Source organism: Podarcis erhardii (assembly GCF_964252035.2).
Source record: "Podarcis erhardii genome assembly, chromosome: 17".
Classification (NCBI taxonomy): Eukaryota; Metazoa; Chordata; class Lepidosauria; order Squamata; family Lacertidae; genus Podarcis; species Podarcis erhardii.
Window position 1 is genome coordinate 32,213,003 of NC_138515.1, and position 20,887 is coordinate 32,233,889.

Genomic DNA, 20,887 nt, shown 5'->3' on the forward strand with positions numbered 1-20,887 from the left:
AAAGGATGCAAAATCTTTAGGGGGGAAATGCAAGGAGGGACCCCCACCCTATGAAGGCTGAATATGCTTAGTAACTTTGTAGTGTTGATTTTTTAGGGGGGTGTGATGGCCTAGGATTCGGACTCAGAGGCTGACCCTGAGGGATCCCAGCCTGCACAGGAGTCCCCGCCTCCAGAACCAGCTGAGCCGGGGCTGGGGCTTGAGCCTGAAGGGTCCTCACCTGTGCTGGATCCTCAGGTGCAGGCACCAGCTGAGTCTGCTCTGGCTCCGGAGGTGATGGAGGACCCAATGCCTGCAGGTGCTCCTCTCCCAGCCCTGTCAGGGGAAGCTGAGGTTGCCTCTGGGTCTGGTAACCCTCCAGCCTCTCCTGAGCTGCAGAGGCTCAGGGCAGAGAGGCGGAGGGAACTAAGTTCCCGCAGGAGGAGTGCTCGCCTCCAGGCCAGGAGAGGCGAGTCACCTGTGGACCGGGGCCGCCCTATGCCTCGGGGCAGATAAAAGCCAGCCAGCGCCAGTCCCAGGTTGCGGGAGCAACGTTGTTGCTAGCCTGTTCCTGCCTGCACTCTGTCCTTCTCTTCTGCCAGAGTTCCTGACCCCACCCAACTCCCTGCCTTGGACCCCGCTTCAGCTTTGATGGACAGCCTCCATACCGCACCATCGACCTCAAACTGGACTCATACCTCGCCTCTCGGTAGCCCCCAGGACCAGCACAGGGGGGGGGGTACAGAATGGGTGTGAGAGGTGTGCAAAGTCTCCCTTACAGACAACCTGGCAAATAAACTGACGTTATCAAGTTATTACACCATAGGGAACAGAGACGCATTCACCTGCTTACACGTAGCGATGCTAGTTATTTGTGGAATAAGCTGGAACAGTTTCTTACACACTCCAAGTGCCCCAAGGTGTGCACAAGCCTTCTTGTTGCCACAAAACACAACAGGGCCAGTTTATTCAGGGCTCAACAGAAATTAGCAGTTATATTTGTCACAGACAAATTCTAATCAGATGGTCAATACTCACAAAGCAATCGATACAGAATTTCAAATCAGTGCAAAAATATACATACAATCAAAATGAAACCAAACACAAATACGTAGCAAAAATATACACAGAATCTCTCTACGAATATAGTATATACTCTGAAGACAAACTGATATTTAAATAAAAAAAGAAAGAGCACACCATATAAATAATTCTTTTACAGTCATTGCGTGTCAGGACTGATCATTCAAAGGCAAGAAGAAGGGGTTTACAAGGCAGACCTCTAGAAACTAGTACACAATAAAAACCCTGTTTAAGACAGAAGAACAAGTAAACAAATATGATGTGCATTTCTAGCTTCTGTTTAGGCACACAATGTGGAAACGGTTCACCTAACAGTTATAATTTTACAATTACTCTTGAGCGAATTACTAAGCACACAGATTGCAAAGAGCAAGAACTACACAATAGGCAAACTATTGCAGGTGGTAAATTTTGCATTGTGGCATAATCAGGGGTGCTTTTAAAGCTATTCACTACTAAACTTTGCTCAGCTTATTTAAATGGGTCTCAAACTTTCTCACACAGTGTTTCTCAGATTGATTTTTTAAAACCCAGGCCCACTTCTAAGCTTACTGCACTTTCAAAGCCATCTCTCTGGCTGGTGAGCACACACAACCTCTCACACATCAGGACATGTATTCAGCACCCTGTGGGGCCTGTGGACTGAGCCATTAATTCAATGCCAGCATTAGAGAAGTCCTACAACACAGAACCTCCAGGTCTTCCATAGGAGGAATTAGAAAGGAGGGAAGCTCAGTGGCCAGAGGATCTCTTATCTACAGCTTGCAGGGTTAGCAAAGGTAGTTTGGGTGGCTGCAAAGCAAAGTCTCTGCTGCCAAGACAAAAATGTGTCTGGCTTTTCCACAGCTGGGCCGAATACCTCCCTGCAACTTTCCCCCCATCACCAAAGAGGAAAAGGGAGTAACTCCAGAGTATGAGAACCACTGCATCTACTACCAAAATGAGTAAATGTTTTACAGTTCAAGATGAGCCACAGCACTGAACATATGTGCACAGCATATATTTAGACTTCTAATACCCGACCGCACTGGAATAAAATTGATGTATTTGTAGTGTAGCTGTGGCCTGAAGTTTGCAGTTCCGCTAGATTATAGTTCCTATTTAGCCTTTATCGAACAAGAGCAAGAATGTCTCTAGACATCTTCCCTTAGTTACAAAGAAATGAGCAGAACGACTCACAACAGATACTAATTTTTGCATTTAACATTTGCCAAATTAAGTTTCTCTTAGCTCATTTCTAACACATTATACTGTTGCTATTTTGGGAAACAGAGCAGTCATGGGCTCCAAAAGCACAAAATTGTGCCTGTCCTTTGTTTGTATAGATTTGGCCAGAATTGGTAGAAAGTGAATAAATTCTAACAAGGCCACATCAGAACAATCTGGTTTAAACAAATTATTGGAAAATTAAAGAAACAGGATCATCAAGAGGTGACCAAACATGAAGAATTTGCACATTATACTCACAGCAGTGATCTTCAAACTGTGCTGTGGAGCTTAAACCTAAGATTCCTTGCAAGCTGATCAGAGATTCTCTTTGGTGAGATAATACACAATGGTGAACAAGCTCCCCTGAAAGACAGCTTGCCCGCCACAATTAATTGTGCAGTGCAGTTCTGTATGGGGTGTTCTAGGGCACATTCATTATTTGTACGATACAACTCTGAAACTTTTACCAGGCTGGGCCAGTTTGAAAATCACTGACTGAGAAGAATGAGCACAGCTCAATACAGACATATATGGAAATTTAAAGCTAAGCAGCTGTTCCAAGTTCTGTCAACTGTAGATATGCAAGAAGGACCAAGCATGATTTACATAAAATGATTCATGCAATCCACCTCATAACACTGCACAAAGCATTCCCTGCTGGATACAAACCAAATTTCACTTTCCATATAGGAAATAATGCACACAGTTAGCACATGCAATCACTGTGATTGACACACATGTATTTTAGTATGTCTCTGGACCTCAACTGTCCCAGATTAGGGTTTCCAATCATGCGTGTTTTACACAGGGAAATATGCATGTGTGCTTGTCATATACAATTGCATGTACATGGGAAATTAAAATTCCCTGCTTGGAAGCCATATTTGTGTATGAAGTTTGGCATGTACTGAAATGTTACAAGAAAATGCAGCATTAAAGGGAACTATAAACATACTTTTTATTAAGTCTGATGGGAAGGGGCAGAACCCTGAAAATAGGTTCTTAGTTGTTTACAGAATGAATATCTGAATTATCATTTACATCAACGCTACTATAATTGCATAGAAAACCTTCCTTATAAATTATCTTCAGAAAATATAAACCTTCTTAAAAATATTCTAATTCAATATTTGTGTCAACACAAACTTTTCTCACCCTGGTCTTCAAAAGAATTTTTTTTTAAACAAAAAACCGCCCACAGCTTTTGAAGGGTTCTACTTAAGAGGTTGTGTCAAGAAAGGCAATTAATACCATTAACTGTCATAAGCAAGTAGACTGACAAGCCTTCCAGTGGAAGCAGTGCATCGTATGGAAGCTTACAATCAACAGTCACCATCTTGTAAACATTAAATTTGCTAACCTAACTGCATTAAATTATGCTACTGTAAGCAATGCAAAGATTCGCTTTACATTCAACGCAGAACTATAGGAAGTTAAAACCATAACGAATGCAGCACCTGTTCCAGTATAACCCACTTCACAACCTAGTCAGTCTGAAGTACATGGATTTCAGCTACACATTTTGTTGGAAGACCTCCCTAACTTAATACAGACAGACAGACAGACAAAGGCTTTGCATGTGATCGAGAACTGGATCTAAGCAATGAGGCTGGGTTGTTTTTAAATCCCTATTTTGTTTCCTCACTCATAATCACCTCCCAAAGCTCCCATGGGGGAGCATCGAAAGGCTTTTCCTCCAACATGGCCCATAGCAGCTTTGGGACAAATTTCAAATGAGGAAACATTGCAAGCAATAATATAACTCTACCTTCTCTAGCGCCACACAGACCCAATTTGGGGGAGACTAGCTGCTCTGAATCTTACACAACTATCAGAATATCTGGCTATGGGTCTTTAACATAACATGATTTGGGGATGTAGTGCTTCAGCTCAGTGTGGCTGTAGATAAAGGGCAGACAGAATCATCACAGTAATTTGTTCCCATGGAACCGAACAGGGCTAAATTTACATAAGAGGTTTGGGAATGACTTAAGTTCTGCTCAGCTCAGGAAGAGAAAGGATCTTTGTACACATTTGATCCAATGCACAGTAGATCCAGTGTGCTGCCCCAATGTCACATTTGCAAAAAGACAGAGCTCCATCTGCATACACCCAAGCTACAAGATCTGTATACCACAAAACTGGAGAGCACAATGTGCTACAGTCCAATACACATTGAGCTGTGTGTGCATTGGTCCCAATGCAAGCACTGAAAGCTAACACTGTCCGTCGGACAGAATGTCTGTATAGGGTTTTACTTTACAAATCTTTAACACACAGTTTATATCTCAGCTTAAAAGTGAACTTTCAGTTAATTTATTAGTAGCCTGCTATATTCCTCTCCTGAATCTCTGAGTGGGCAACAGGAGGTGTGGGGGAGGGAGGGAGCGGGAAGTTGAATAGGCATAAATGAATATACTGGAATTACAAAACTGAATTTCCTGTGGTGTACTTCAGACACGACCTCAATCCTAAAATGCACTTGTAGAAAAAGGGCTTTGTATTAAGCTATACCAAATATAATGCAATTTCTCTTACAATTACAAGTGCAAAACAAAGGTAGCATGTAAACAATGGATGCAGGTCCTGATTTTTTAAAAAAAGAGTATTGGCTGAAATCAATAATGCAGTTGATTTCAAAGATCCCTGCCTGAAGACAGATTACAGCACTACATTTTTGTCAATGCTGACCTAAGCCTGGACATGAAGATGAGCGCTTTGTGAGAAAAGGTGCGCTAGTGGTGATAGGGGGTTTTTGTCCTGGAAAGTTGGACCATGCATTTACTTCATAATGTATATAATGGTACACACACACACATCGATTTCAGAAACTCCACATCTCTGCACACCTGAGTGTGGACTTGTGCATCACATATAAAAACAATGCGTTAATTAGCCACAATACTGACTCCAATACAGATTAAATGCTAGTTTCATGCAAACCATGGTTCGCAAATCAGAAGGATGTGCTCTCTCCTCAAAACTCTCCCCCCCCCCTCCTCCACTGCCTTCCTGGAGTTCACTTTGGTTGCCTTACATTTGTGTCAAACCAGCCATGGTCCCCTTGTAGACTAGAAGCTGAAGTGTGCTTGCAAACCAGGATTACCTCTGGGTTTACTGTGCACCATCACAAACCACGGTTATGCAAAGCCATAGTTAATGCAAGGAAGAGGGAGGAACTGCAAGTTTCTGCAACCCATGCTTTGCAGGGAGCTAATGGTACATCTGCACCACGCCAGAGCCAGGTGAGAAACAGGCATGAAAATAATAGTGATGCAGCCTACTATTAGGAAAAATTGATCCCCATGACAATCACACCATCACAACTGGAAGCTTCAATGGTTTCAGGAGAAATGACAAAAACTGGCAGGAAATCCATTCCATCTCCAAAAAGACCCTAAATATCTCCCTGGTTTCAAAATTAATTTTCCATGGGCTGTTAGAAAAACATCATTAATCTTTGGATCCCTGTCCATTACCTTAAATAAACCTCCAAAAAGCCATGGTCTACAAATAGAGAAAGGCTTACAGACAAACTATTGCTGAAATAGCCCTGTGAACGTACTCAATTACACTATGATTAGGATGACATGTCACTTGGATTAAATATATGTGAAGAATGCAGTAAAAATGCAGTGGATAAGCTTACATTCTGGGAAGAGCACTCTTTGCTGTGCCCGATGGGCTGTCTCACAATACATCTCCCCCAGACCCCTAACGAGACATTGTTCCTTAGTTCACATGAAGTGGAGAAACTGAAATGCAAACAACAAGTTCTAGTTCCCAAACACAAAAACCAGATGCACAAGTACTGCTTGGTGTGCCAGCTTTAGCTTGTTTTGGGGCACATAGTTCACATATGAAGGGCTGAGTTGGACCAAAGACAAAACAAGCTGCCACTTGACTTCAAAGTAATCTCTCTTGGGTTGGACTTAAACTTTGTGCTGGAGATGTAGGTACTTCTCCTAGTGCACAACTTTACTCTAGCCAAGCAGCTGTGCAAACCAGTACTAAATTGCACAATATTTGTGCATGACAAGAACCAGTCACTTGCTGCAGCTACTTTCTGCCAACAAATTCATAGCATGCTACCGCCATTTATATCAGGGATTTATTTGGGGAAACATACACTCTTCATAAATAGCATATTGCACTGTGCTATTTCACTAATGAGCAGTGAAAATCAACAATATGATAAACCAAGGTAAGAACAGTTTATGCTTTCAGGGAGAAACTATAAATAACTAAATACAGAACTTGATAACCGAAGAGTTACTGTGAGATAGCTCAAGGCTTTGAGCATATTCAGTGAAATTTGATGGTCCCTCCCCAGCCATAGGACAAACTGCATCATCCGAAATGAAACTCCCTTTAGTTTAAAAAGTAGTATTTCATGGGGCAGTTGCCATTCAAGAAAAATGAGCCCCCTTGAATACTTCTATTCTACCTGCACAATATTTTATACCTAGAAGGATCGAGCAAGATGAAAAGGTCTTAAATGTCTATTCACATTCATCTGTGTATCAAAGCTCAGGTTTTTTTGCAAAGAAAGCACCTGCCAATGTTACAAGGAGGTCTACAAAATATGCAGCATTCCCCAGCTGAACTCTGGTTGGTGTGGAAGTACGTTTAAACTGCAACGTGCTCTAACAATCTGGAAGACAAATACATGTAACAAAGAAGCCACAGTGTTTTGTTTTGTTTTGTTTTTGCTGTGTGGCGCACAGTGCATGAAGAGAGCCTTTGTGTAAACATAGTGCAAATCAGAAATGGACCCACAAGCAACACTGGAAGCTCTGTGCAGCTAAAGCACTGGCAATGCGCGGAGTCTCGCTGGGTGGGTCCAGTCCCGACGCCACCCTTCTCCCAGGAGACTCTTGCAGCGGTGACTGCCGCATCAAAATGACAGTGCTCCAGCAGACATTCCTGTTGTGTAGGAAGAGTTGTTCTGCAGCAATTACGCATGCAATGAGACAGCTGCTCACGAGAATACCTGCTGCAAACCAGAGCAACTTGCAGTTCCTTTAGGTTGCAAAGTGTCCCAGGCATGAATGCCTGGTGGAGCGGGAAAGGAGTTGCTCACCTTCCCTGCTTTTCTGATGCTGTGCATGCCACCGTTTTCAAAAAAGCCATAGTTGTGCACAAAAGCTTGATATGTTCTCATTAAATACATACGGAATGGGGTATTAGAATAGATGACGAGTGCAGTACTGCGGCTACCACAGCCCTCTCAGGCTGCTTCCAGATGGACAAAGGCAGCCTAAGCTTATTTGTTGCAAAAGCATCTGAAAGACGCAATGTTGCATCTATAGGATTTTGACCCTGTTTGAGGGTGCTGCTACTGCTTCTGCATTCAGGAGTAATGATAATCTCTCCATAATTAAATACAGCTTGTATTGGTATTATCAGAAACAATGCTAAAGTCACCAGCTATCTTGCTTAATCTTCCTTCTGCGATTAGCATCCACAGAAAGATACTATCTTCATTTGGACACAATGAAAAACTATGATTTATCTCCTCGTATCCATGCAGTGGCTGATCCCTGAAATGATAAATGATGGTTTTTATCATTACAGGAATGAAGTGTAGCATAGTTGAGAGAAGATCAGAAGCCTTTACTTCCTAACTAGTTTCAAATCAAGTCTAAGCTCTAAACGGTGGTCAGTTTCAACTACGGTTTACTGAAACATGCCAGCTTCATAACTCATAAACCATAGTTTGTCCAGGTTCAGATATAACAACAAGTTACAATTAATCAAAACTAAAGTAGAAGCTTCTAATCTCCTCATGATAATACTGGAGAAGGAAGAGGGGGAGAGTGCAAGTCTAAGACTTGATGCAGCTTGTTCACATAACCACAAACCATAGCTTAGCCTTATGTCTGAACAGAGTCTGCATTAACTTTTCCTTGTATGGTCAATATATTTATAGAGCAGGAAATGATTCCCTAGTTATAAGCAAGGACCTTTCTTCCCTGACACTTTCTATGTAGCATTTTTATCTGCACAATCAGTACAGCCACATCTAGATCTAGTCACATAAGACACACTTTAAAGACAGACAAACATGTAGACCAGTTCATCAATAGAGAAGAAACTAAGGCATATTTCAACTTAGTGTATCAATACTTAACATAAATGAATGCTGATTTGTTTACTAAATTGTGCCATATTTACTGATTATTGGTTTGCCATTCCTAGTCTCTTTGTATGTTAAAATAATTTAGGGAATGAAATTAGAATAATAATTTAGGGAATGAAGTAAGAAAAATCTCAATATAGGGACCTGAACTATAAAAAAGAGACACACACACACACACACAGAGAGAGAGAGAGAGAGAGAGAGAGAGAGAGAGAGAAATGGAGAAAACCAGAAGCTTGTAGTGTATAGAAAAAGATTGTGCAGTATAAAAATAGATAAAATTATATTAGGTTTTTAGGGTTCACTGGTCATGTTCACACATTAAGCCATCAGAAGAAGAACTTCACCAGAGTTTAGTTTTCCTTTTCCTGAATGTCAGCCAGTCTTGCCTTTATGGACAAGGGATTGTGGCTTAAAACAAAACTGGTTCATATAACAAGCAGAATCATGGTTTGCAGCTGGCTAGCTTTGAAACTGAGAACCACAATCCCTGGTCTGGATGGTAAGACGTTGTTTACCGTTACATGTACAGCCATTGAGTAGTGTGGAAGTGTTCATGCAGGCAAATAAAAAAAGTAGCTAAATATCCGAGGCACAATCCATACAGAGCTATGCATGCGGGAGGTGACCCCCATTGCATTCAGCCAAGCCTGCCAGCTCTCTGCTGAGTGCATCTTTCCAATCAAGGGAGTGTTGGGTAATTTGTGCTTTGCAGACTTGGGAAGGAGCTGCTGGGTCTCTTTTATATGCAGTTTGGAAGAGCCTCCCTTAACTGGAATCTGCCAGGAACGTTGTAGTGAAGCTTGGCATGGTGGGCAGCACACCTAGTGCAGCGGAAGATGGGATTGTGCTGCTGGAATGATATCCATTTGCTCCCAATCCTACTTAAAGCATTATTGCACAAGTAATCAGCAACATCACAAAAGTGACAATTTTATCCCTTCACCATGTTTCCCTCTTGGGGAACGCCGGGGTAGCTTTAAAACTCTTTAAGTAGGTTTGGGGTGTGTTTTTAAGGGTTAAAAACTTATTTTATAAAAATAAGTGACTCCCAGGGAGAATAAGGCGAGGAAAACGTAGTATATAAAGAGTACGGCATAATGGGATCTCTGCTCTATTGGCTACGGGCATGAAGCAAAAACTGGTTAATGGTTTATGGAAAGGCTACCTAATGCAAACTTCTCCGACCAACATGAGATGCATAAACTAAATCTCATGTCGGCTACAGGATAGGCACTGTACAACAAACATGGAAATATAATTACAACAGGCTCTTGTGCAACCAATTCTTAACTTGGAACTGTACAAATACAGTTTTACACCAGGCAGATCCATCTCATCTATAGCAGGTGTGCTGCATTCTTCTGTGCATATCATTTTCCATCAGCGTCCCACTTCATTGACCATCATGCTCTCAGATCTTGAGTCCTTTAAATTTCCTGATTTTTTCTGTTTCTGTTTCGATTTCTTTAGCATATGAACCTATAATAAATATGTTAAAAACAATCACCACAACACAACCTTTCTTGAAATCCAACCTTATTCAAAAGAATTTTTTCTTAATGTCAACAAGCAGCTTTACACCCCATTTTCTGCTTTCCCATCTACAGGTATTCGTAAAATACATAACAAAAGGCTGCTAGGGTAGACTAGAGTTGAGATTTAAAGGTGGGCGTTTAATTGACATGGACTCTTTCAACATTTCAGAGCGTACATGCTAAGAAAACACCCCCATAGCACAGATGTTACTTATTTTTAATCCATCCATCTTTCTCAAGAGATAACGCAGTGCACCTTGGGAAACTGGATCTGGGCTGTGGGTTAGCCAACCCTACCTTAGACATTGCCCATTTTGGATGCAACATCAATTCTACAAGCTGAAATGTGCAAGAGCATTATGCTTGCACCAGTTAGCCCTTTCTGGCAGGCTAACGATAAAAACTTCCCGGGTAAATTAACTTAATGGAAAATTGTAATGGCCAGAATAGGAAGAAACCACAATTTAAAACCACGCCTGAAATTAGTTTTGGATCCTGGTTTGTTCTGATTCTGGTTCAGATGTAAAGGGAAACTATGGTAAATTAAGCCAGGAAGACTTCCGTCACAGCATGCCAAGAAGGTAGGGAGGGAGAGTGGGGCTGCAGGCACAAAGCTCATGCAGCTTAAGAAGCCAACATGGATTATGTCTGAGCCGGAAGGATCTGAAAGATTGTTCTGAATATTTATGGTCCATAGTAGGGTGGTCCAATGCATGACCCAAGTGCAGCAACATTTGACACAAACACAAACCCTCGTGCCACCTTCTAAAAGCCGACTAAGTGAGGCACTGGGCTTTAGAAAGGAAGTGTGAGGGTTGTGACAGGGTCCTAGAGTCTGCGTCTCCTTCCCAAAGCCTAGTTAGCATTTTCCCAGCTTTGGGAAGGAGGTGGGAGGGCTGTAAGGTAAAGGGACCCCTGACCATTAGGTCCAGGCGTGGCCGACTCTGGGGTTGCGGCGCTCATCTCGCTTTATTGGCCAAGGGAGCCAGCGTACAGCTTCCGGGTCATGTGGCCAGCAGGACTAACCCGCTTCTGGCAAATCAGAGCAGTGCACGGAAATGCTGTTTACCTTCCCGCTGGAGTGGTACCTATTTATCTACTTGCACTTTGACGTGCTTTCGAACTGCTAGGTTGGCAGGAGCAGAGACTGAGCAACGGGAGCTCACCCCGTCGCGGGGATTCGGACCGCTGACCTTGTGATCGGCAAGTCCCAGGCTTTGTGGTTTAACCCACAGTGCCACCCGTATCCCGGGAGGGCTGTAGGACCCTGCTAAAGTCTTGCTCCTCCTCCTTAAAGCCCGGCACCTTGCTTAGCCAGCTTTGGGAAGGCAGTGCAAAGGCTGGAGGGGGGACGACACACAAATATTAGCCTCCCTCACTCCCCACTTGGCAAGGCAGTGTGTGGCCCACTTTGTATGAAAAGTTGGGCTGTCCTGGTCTATAGGTATAGGGTGTATGCATTTTAACGCCATATCTCTAGAACATTCCCAACAAAAAATGCTTATCAATACCTTTGGTCCTGCTGTAGAAATAATGATCTGGCCTGGGGGCTGGATCCAGGGCTCTCCATCAACTTGTACTGGGATTGGCTTCAGAAGCGTCAACCGGAAGTAGGAGCCCTGGGCTATTCGGATGCCTGAACGTAGACCCCCCTGGACTTGACCCTATGAAGAACAATCAGAACGGTCCTTTCAAAATCAAATATCAATGTGAAGAGAAACCACAAACTTGTTTTACAAGATAAAGTATTGATCAAACTTATAGCACGAGTGTACTAGATATTTACAATTCTGGAAAACTTTCCCAGAGAATGTATTTATCAGGGAGGGAAATGGTAAGAGAATACAGTGGAACCTTGGTTCTCAAACGGCTTAGTTGATGAACAAATCGACTCCCAAATGCTGAAAACCCGTAAGTAAGTGTTCCAGGTTTTGAATTTTTTCTGGAAGCCAAACATCTGATGCGGCTGTTGGCTGCTGCTTCCAGGGCGCCTGTGCCAATCAGAAGCCATGCCTTGGTTTTCAAACATTTCAGGAGTCGAACGGACTTCTGGAAAGGATTAAGTTTGAGAACCAAGGTTGCACTGTACTTTGGTCACCAATACAGTTTATTTTTACAACTCTCATTTAGATATCAATTTAAATTTCATTTATGACTTAAGGCATCCCATGTCAAGTCAAATGGGGTGAAAATATTGTTATGATTGGCATCACATTGCCTTTATGAGTCAAAGGAAGATAATTTTAGACATAAGGTGCTAATGGTTCTGTTTAGCTGAATGCAATGACGTTTAACACTAGACTTACCATGTGAACAACTCCAGTGACACCAACTACTTCTAGTAAGCCATCGTCAATTCTTGGTTTTTCAAACCGATTATCATTATCAGACCCCCAAAGATCGGCACCAGAACCCCAGCTGGACAAAATACAAAATAACTGTAAGTAACAAATTTTTCAAAAGCAAGTACCTTGTTCTTTAATCAGTGCAGCATAATATCCTCCTATGGAGAATTATTTTATAACATAACATAAAATAATTACATGAATATGTTCCCAAACTTGCAACCTTCATGCTTATAGTTCATACTTCTTACAGAAGCAATGACAGCAGAAGTATGAGGCCCATGTCCTCTACTGTCCAGAAGTGCAAAGAGTCACTTGTGCCTCTTTTGTTGACCCTGTGAGCTGCCCTAACCCATAGCATTAAAAAGCTGGAGAGAGGGTGCAGGAAAGGAGATGCACCCACTGAAGTGAATGGAGCTGGGGATGAGAAACTCCTTAAACAACATGGTGCCATCCAGATGTTGCTCCATCCACCCCAGCTAGAAGGACCAGTGGTCTGGGATGATGGGCGCTGCAGTCCAATAACATCTGGAAGGTACCACTTTGAACCTCTAAGGCGGGGGAACAAAAAGAGTCCATTCTCATTCAATTAATCATTAATATATGCACTAAACTTATTTTTCCTTCAGAAGCCATACTTGTGCTCTCAACCCACCTCCGAGGTAGGCTTCTCATTGCTTGTCAACATCAACATAAAACACTCATGTGATGCTTTTTAGTTCTGTGATGCTAAAACCCATACCACACTGAAACAGAATGGCTGCAATTTGACCACAAGGAGGCAAAAGATGTGACAGGCATAGTACTCATTCGGCTGTGTAAAATGCAAATATGTCCTCTCAAGTATGTATTTTACTTTTGGTAGTGGCAGATAAAGCTGGAGTTGTGCTCAAACTACAACTTTGTTAAGCATGGAGTTAAAGGAACCATAACCAGCTGTGAACATAGCCCTTCTGTCTAGGAGTAATGATTTGTCCAGAGAGATTTTCATATCGCCATCAGGACCAGAGATCTACAACACCCCGATTATTAGGAAAGTCAGCAACCTTCAGGCAGACTCTGTGCTTTTGACTTAAAGACCAGCAGAGGGCACTTTAGGATACTTCAGAAGACAGCACAAGTTACTAAACGAAGTGGAGGTGAGCCTTTAACCTTACACTAACTACAAACACTTTATGCTAATCTAGGAACACTTTAAAGGCTCTGCCATGAAGATATATAAATAAGAAGAGAACGGATATCCTGATGAACCCTAACTCCACCAGCAAGCAATGTATCAGCTAGTCTATCAAGCTGCTTAGCTAGAATGGAGATTTTCCGTTTAGAGCCATATACTATCTAGACTAGACATGATATAGGGACCTTAAGAGACGTGCTATCATTATACAGTTTATTTGGAGGGGAATATGACTGTGCAAGAAACTAGTTCTGCAGTTTAGGTTGAGTCAGAATACCAGGCCCATAATACATGATCTTTTAATTTACAGAGAAACGTTAGAAAGAAAACAAACATTTCTTATATTTAAAAAAATGTATAATTTTTTTTAAAAAAAAATCTCATCAAAACCTTCTTCCAATTCTCCTTAAAAAATTATTATGCATTTGCACCTGACAACTCTTTGAACAGATGCTGATTTATCTAAGGTTTGTCTGGGTCTATTTCATCAAGAACATTAGTAAAACTGGTTTTGTTCAATTCATTTGTGTTGTAACTCTATATTTAAAGGAATAAGAACATACTGATGTAGCCCGTGTTTTGCACTTAGGAGGCTGCTGGCATCTCTAGTTTGAAGGGAGGAGGGAAAGAATTTGGAAAACAATGAAAAGCTGTTGCCAACTGGAACAAATGATTACTGAGCTAGGAGGATCAATGGTATGACTCAATACAAGGCAGCTCTTCAAACCATTGCAAGCTGAATGGACAAAGGCAGAAGGGAGAATGAACAGAGCAGCCCAGACTCTCTGTTTAAACGTGGGTGTGTCTTTACACATTTCTGAAATGGGCTACACTTTATCAAAATAGTTGGCTCTCTTCAAATCAATGTGTTTCAACTCTGCAAACAGTTCTTGCTGACACCTGACCAACTGTGATATACTTTCAGCGTCAGTGAAGCTGAAGCTAAATGGAAGAATCCTATTGAAGAGATTTTGACTATTAAAATACAGAACAGGGTGCAACCATAACAGCAGGATTCTTTTCCTCCAAAAGACAAGAACTCTGACAAAACCGCATGCACAGACATATGTATGGTTTCTACCTGGGAATATTAATGAAAATAAGGCCTTCAATATTTGGAAGCTCAACTTCATGCTGGTCCACTTGAAGCTTTATTTCTTTATGAAGATTTCTTGTGTGGCTCATTTTCTGCAATCCAACTTTTACATAGACACCCTTGTTGTGAAACCTAGAAAAAGAAAGTCTTCATTCAACACAAACAGAACGCTTCATATTGCATCATTTTGCTTTCCTTGCTGATAAAATATTGAAGATGAAAATGTATTCAGGGAGTAAGAAAATACTCAGGTGCAGAATATAACTAAAACACAAGCTACACTTTAAAAAAAAAAGGTTGAACAACATGTACAACTACATACTACAGCTCCCAAGAATGGGACAATTCAAAACAAACCTACTGATCTTCCCTGGTAGCCAGCTGTTTCATAGCATAACCTGGCTAAATACACCCTTAAATGGAAATATCAAAACAAACGTCCAGAAATCTAATCAGTAAATTGAAAAAAAAAACAACAGTTTGATGCTATGAATATTTACTAGGGAGCTATGTTGAAAGTAGCTTATTCCATAGTATTTGTGCATAGGGCTGTTTAAAAAAGAATGCAAGGCTAAACTGACTTCCAATGTGGCTTAAACTCAGAGAAACAAAACTTTGAAAGAAACATGCATCCTTCAGTAATGTTCACTACACATATTGCTATGCATTCTACACTTTGGACTAGTAAATAATATCCTTGTAGGAAGAGACCACTGAAGACTAAGGGTGTTTATGTAATATTTGTGCTTATGTACAAATCTACAATTTAAGCATAGGTGGAGGTACACCTTGTATCACTCTGACAAACAATTCCACTGCCCCGTCAGATCTCCAGAACCTCAAATAGTGCCTACCTTTCTTCAGCTCCCAGTTCATCCATCTCTCCCTTGCCCCCCTCTAAAACTCACTCAAACTAGTTTCTTTGTTCCTGTACACACCCAAACCTAGTTTCCCATTATTTATCCTTAGTGGGGTTGATGAGAGGAATGCTTCCTAAGGAGATTCCTAGCCTTTCAAGGCCATATACCCATAAATTCCCTAACAAAGGATGTAACTGGCAGCTTGGCTTCTGATCATTAAGGAATACTGAATAGTCAGAACACCCTAAACTGTGGTCCGAACTTCCAGGCAAGTCCACAACATTCGAATTCATCTTAAAACACACAGATTTTGCAGTGATGGGTTAAGCTGAGGCCGATTAATTATGGTTTGCAGTTGTGAAAGAAAGAAGCTCTTCAGAACAGTCATGTAAACAGATCTTGCTAGTGGTTTAAATCAGATAGGGAAAACCACATTACAGATCCTGCCTACATGGTTCCAATTCAGAGAGGGTGTGGCAGGAAGCCACAAAAAAGTGCTCCCACACCCACCTGTTTCATATTGATGCAAGTGCAAATAAGGCTTTGCCTACACAATGGGACAATTCCAAGCTAATGTCCATTTATTGATGTACCTGATACCCCAGGGGAAAGTAAATATATATATTTAAAAGTAAATATATATATCTATATATAGGGATTATATATAGAGGCCAAAAATGTTACAGCAAGAACAAAATAATCTTAGGCAGTGTCAAAGAAATAAGCATCCATGTTTTTCTCTGTGAATACGAATGAGAAAGTTTTATCCATTTGCACAAGAACAGGGTCCACATACCTGCTATTGAATTTGTCTGGCTCCTCTTCCCTGGCATGATGAAAACCTAGGCTCAGCTCTGCATCAATTCCAAGGCCACAGTAATTGTTCATTTGCACAATCTAATAAAATAGAAAAAGTAAACTTTTACGACCTAGTCCAGATTTTTTAATTTCCAACCAAGAGAATGGAACATTCACATCACAACCCCTTCAACTAGAGGCAACGGCCGATTCACGCACATCCACTGACCCCCAACAACACACACACACATCATGGCAACCCAGAAGAAGCCAGAAAAGGGGGCGTAACAGGGCCGGGGTCGTAACAAAATAAACATGAGAAAAATACCTTAGGAGGCTCAGGCTCTAACACGCCATTTTCTGCGCTTTCAATAGCCTCTTGAGCATCTAAAAGGATGGTCCAGCGATCCATAAGCACATCATCAGCTTCATCTACAGATATCAGAATGGAGTATGGATCTTCGCCACTATATCCAGCACCCCAGCGGAGCACCCTCCCCAAGTCATTACCTGTTTTTAAAAAGGACAAGTTTTTGTTAACAACCTATATGAAAGCAAAAGCCCTCACTCCAAAACAGATCATGGCTACTACCGACTTCTGTGCCACATTTTTCTTTTAATGTAATTTGCAAATTTACAATGCTTTAAACTTTTTGTTGCACTTGACCTCATCATTAACAAATATTCTGCTCGCCAGAACAGCAAACCAGAATATTTTCAGGGGAGGAGGGAACCCTGGGAAGTCATGAGTGCAAATAACAATTTCGCATTGCTGTTCCTGAAATCCAGTTTCAAACTCACCTGTTCCCAAAGGTAAAATAGCCACAGACGGCTCTGAACAGGCAAGCTTGTGTCTGATCTCTTCCAGAGCACCAAGAACCCAACCAACAGTGCCATCACCACCACACACCAGTATTCGGAAACATGGAATTTGAGAGAATGTGTGAAACCTTCAATATAAAAAGCAAAACACAAGTGAGCACAACATATTTGCAGGAATGCTCTTAAATTCAAACCCACATTCAGGTCTCTAATTATTTAGTGGATATAGGGTTGTAGCCTAAGTCTCAAAAATATGTGTTTCATGTGATCCAAAGTTCCCTTCCAACAAGTTGTGCAGTTCTTCAAATGCAGGACCACAGGTTTATCTCCAGATTATTATGGGACTTACCAAGTGGTTTCCAAATGCATATGAAATATGCCTAGCTAGCCTAATGCTAAAAAGAGAGAGTGAAAAAGACCCCCAACTACTAGTACAACAAAGAACCACTGGTAGCAATTTTAATTGATTTTTTTAAAATAAAAAAGCATTATACACACTTATTTATTTCAACACTTGGAAGGTTAGCTCCCCAAGGAGGTTTTCATCATACTAAAATATAAACAATCCCATAGAAATAATAAAAGGGGCCACTGCTACCTTAGACTGAAAGACGTAGAAACAGCAAAAGGAAAATAGATTGACTCTTTTAGTCAGATAATAACAGTTCACTCTAATTTTCAATAAAAGACAAGAAAGATCATTAGACTTTGCAGTTTTCACTCCCAGTTCACACTTGGGACATCGCTGTACAAACAAATGAGCTTCTGTTGCATTTGTTTAACTGCTGCCAAATGCCAGATGTAAAAATAGAAATGCTATTTATTAAGCCCACCCCTACAGTTCTGTTAGCTGACAGTAAAAGCTGTTGGAAATGGTGAAAAGGTTTATTATTTGACACGAGGGTAATACATTCCCAATGCCACTGAGTCTTTTGGCATTGACAGTGATCATCCTCAGCTGTACTACTACTCACACTTCAGCTGTGCCCAGTTTCCCCAATGCAAAGCTTTTGAAACTGATGGCTGGGGTCCAAAGACCTGGACAAGAAGTCCTGCACATCCATGAGGCTTTGGATTGGCAATCTGCAAACAGGAGCTCTACACCACTACTAAAGCATGGGGTTTCAGAAATTATTTATGACGCAGCATAGCAGCTATGTTCAAAGAAAAAACGAAACCCCTAACAAATCCCACTAGACAGCTGCTAAGACCTTGGAAGCACCTTAAACAGTTTTTCAAAACCCAACCCTTGTGTTTGTTTGCTGGCCAATGTTGAAAGCAAGTATGCCTTTATGACTACATTGTGAGAAAACAGTTTTAAGTAAAAATGAACCATGGGTTGGACTCAGCTGAACAGTTGCACTAGCAGGAGCTAAATTAGACTTTCTCTCCCTCTCCTCTAGGGCTGGGCGATATATCATCCAAAATCGGTGTGAAGTCCATATTGTGATGTCGGTTTCGCAATTTTTGACCTGGCAATATATCACAAATCATGATGTGTGTGTGCACTATCAAAAATCACTATGTGGGGGCGGAAACCATGAAGCCAGCCAATGCCTCTACATAGCTCCATCCTTATTTCAGACATCAAGCAGCTTAGGTTCAGCAGCTGAACTGTATAATTTTCTTTCAAGACTAGGAAGTGGAAGAATGAAAGCAAGGAGCCCAACATACCATTAAAGTACCACTTGCAAATAATAATAATAATAATAATAATAATAATAATAATAATAATAATACATTAACAGAGATATCTGAATTGGGCAAAACCTAATAATTACCCAGGCAGTGGTCCTCCATTCGTTAGTTCGAAGACTTGATGAGGATTTAACAGTTTTCTAAAACTGTAGAGCAAAGCCCGGCCTTTAAGTCCTCCACTCTTAGGATTCACAAATACAAGCAATGGGCAGCAGTTCTGAGGAAGGTTGGTTTGCTAGAAGAGGGGGAAAGCAGTGGTTAAACAACGCTGCACATGTGCTCAAACAGACACCATTCCAAAAATACCCAATGAAGTCTAAAAAAGGAAAACATAAAACATGGGCTTCTAAGAGGCTCAGGGCACTATCTACTTTACCTCATTCTCAGTTTTAGGTTTTTTCACTGCAGCATTAAAAAGAAACAATTTTAAGAATTACAGGGGTGTTTTTGCCCCTCTTTTTTGTACATGCAAGCAATGCAGGAGCTCGGCACTTAAGGCTAAATAAGGAACTAAACCATTTCCTACAATATAAATCATGCAAATTCCGTACTTTTTGGAAGTAATATGTACACAGGTGGTGAACTATAATTTAGCACTTCTACACATTTATTTATTAGATGTATATACTGCTTTTCATCTGAGGACCACAGGGCGGTTTACAGTATAAAAACACAAATATACATAATACAATAAAAACCAAACAATACTCCTCCAGTTTAAAAGGCTATAGAAGAGGACTGTTTTTGCTTGGTGCCTGAAGATATGTAATCAAGGCGCCAGGCAAGCCTCCCTGGGGAGAGCATCCCACAAACACATTAACAAGCAACAGCTATACAGCTCACTTATTATGTCTGAACAAAATAAAAAAATTCCTTCCAGTAGCACCTTAAAGACCAACTAAGTTAGTTCTTGGTATGAGCTTTCGTGTGCATGCACACTTCTTCAGATACACTGAAACAGAAGTCACCAGACCCTTCTATATAGTGAGAAGGTGGGGAGGGGTATTACTCAGAAGGGTGGTGGGAATGGGTGATTGGCAGATAGCTGTGATGAGCCTGTTGACGACTCTTAACGACTGCAATAGGTCTTACAGGAAAAAGCAAGGGGTGAGAAAAGCAAGGGGTAAAACACCTTCTCACCCCTTGCTTTTTCCTGTAAAACCTATTGCAGTCGTTAAGAGTCGTCAACAGGCTCATCACAGCTATCTGCCAATCACCCAATCCCACCACCCTTCTGAGTAATACCCCTCCCCACCTTCTCACTATATAGAAGGGTCTGGTGACTTCTGTTTCAGTGTATCTGAAGAAGTGTGCATGCACACGAAAGCTCATACCAAGAACTAACTTAGTTGGTCTTTAAGGTGCTACTGGAAGGAATTTTTTTATTTTGTTTTGACTATGGCAGACCAACACGGCTACCTATCTGTAACTTATTATGTCTGAGGTGGTTCATAAACATTATTGCAGCTTACAACTAACTTGCAAACCATGAAGATAATCAGGTGGTGGCATATCTAACAGCGCCCAGTAAGAGGGCAGCTCCATACTTCAACTGTAACAGCAACCATCATGTTTTCTGTTTGAAGTAGAATCAACATGTTTGCTTCTTTAAATATATCCCTGGGATGAATGATGGGGCTGGGGCTTCGGCAGGTGTACACAACTTGTTTAAAAAGATATGTATGTGCTGTTCCTACTGCACCCACTTGCTCCAAACAAGACTTAGCCTACCCACACCAATAATGTTTTCTTACATAAAATGCGGTGCCACTCTGAGTTCATGACAGAGGCAAGATTGCAACAATCCTCAATTTATAATCGGAATTGAGGATAAGGTACTGATTGTTTCAGGCAGCTGCTAAAACACATGGACAGCTTGCTTCTATCTCTGTAGGCAACTGGTAATCATACCAGCAATGGAAGAAAGCAACTTTTGTTAGCTTAGGCAAATAAGAGCTGGCAGCTACACAGAGAGATTTATTCTGCATAGAATGAATGACCTAACACAACCAAACCTAGATCTGTTTGTGCCTAAAGATCAACAATGGCAGGATACATCATGAGATGTATCAGACATCACACCATGGTTTGCACTAACCATAATTTGGAACTGAAAAAATGCTGAGCTGCTGACCACACT

At 41.3% G+C, this 20,887-nt stretch overlaps 1 protein-coding gene across 1 annotated transcript in view; it reads right to left on the minus strand.

Annotated features, from left to right (window-relative positions):
* Positions 1-4,871: 4,871 nt before the first annotated feature.
* The window catches only part of DGKQ (diacylglycerol kinase theta), a 66,218-nt gene continuing 50,202 nt past the window's right edge, over positions 4,872-20,887 (minus strand). The window contains exons 16-23 of the mRNA XM_081844915.1: positions 18,831-18,982; positions 17,029-17,177; positions 16,556-16,737; positions 16,226-16,326; positions 14,555-14,701; positions 12,258-12,369; positions 11,463-11,615; positions 4,872-9,895 (exon numbers count right to left, since the gene is read on the minus strand). Coding sequence (XP_081701041.1) covers positions 9,797-9,895; positions 11,463-11,615; positions 12,258-12,369; positions 14,555-14,701; positions 16,226-16,326; positions 16,556-16,737; positions 17,029-17,177; positions 18,831-18,982 — 1,095 coding nt within the window. The 3' untranslated portion in view covers positions 4,872-9,796. The remainder of the gene's footprint in view (positions 9,896-11,462; positions 11,616-12,257; positions 12,370-14,554; positions 14,702-16,225; positions 16,327-16,555; positions 16,738-17,028; positions 17,178-18,830; positions 18,983-20,887) is intronic.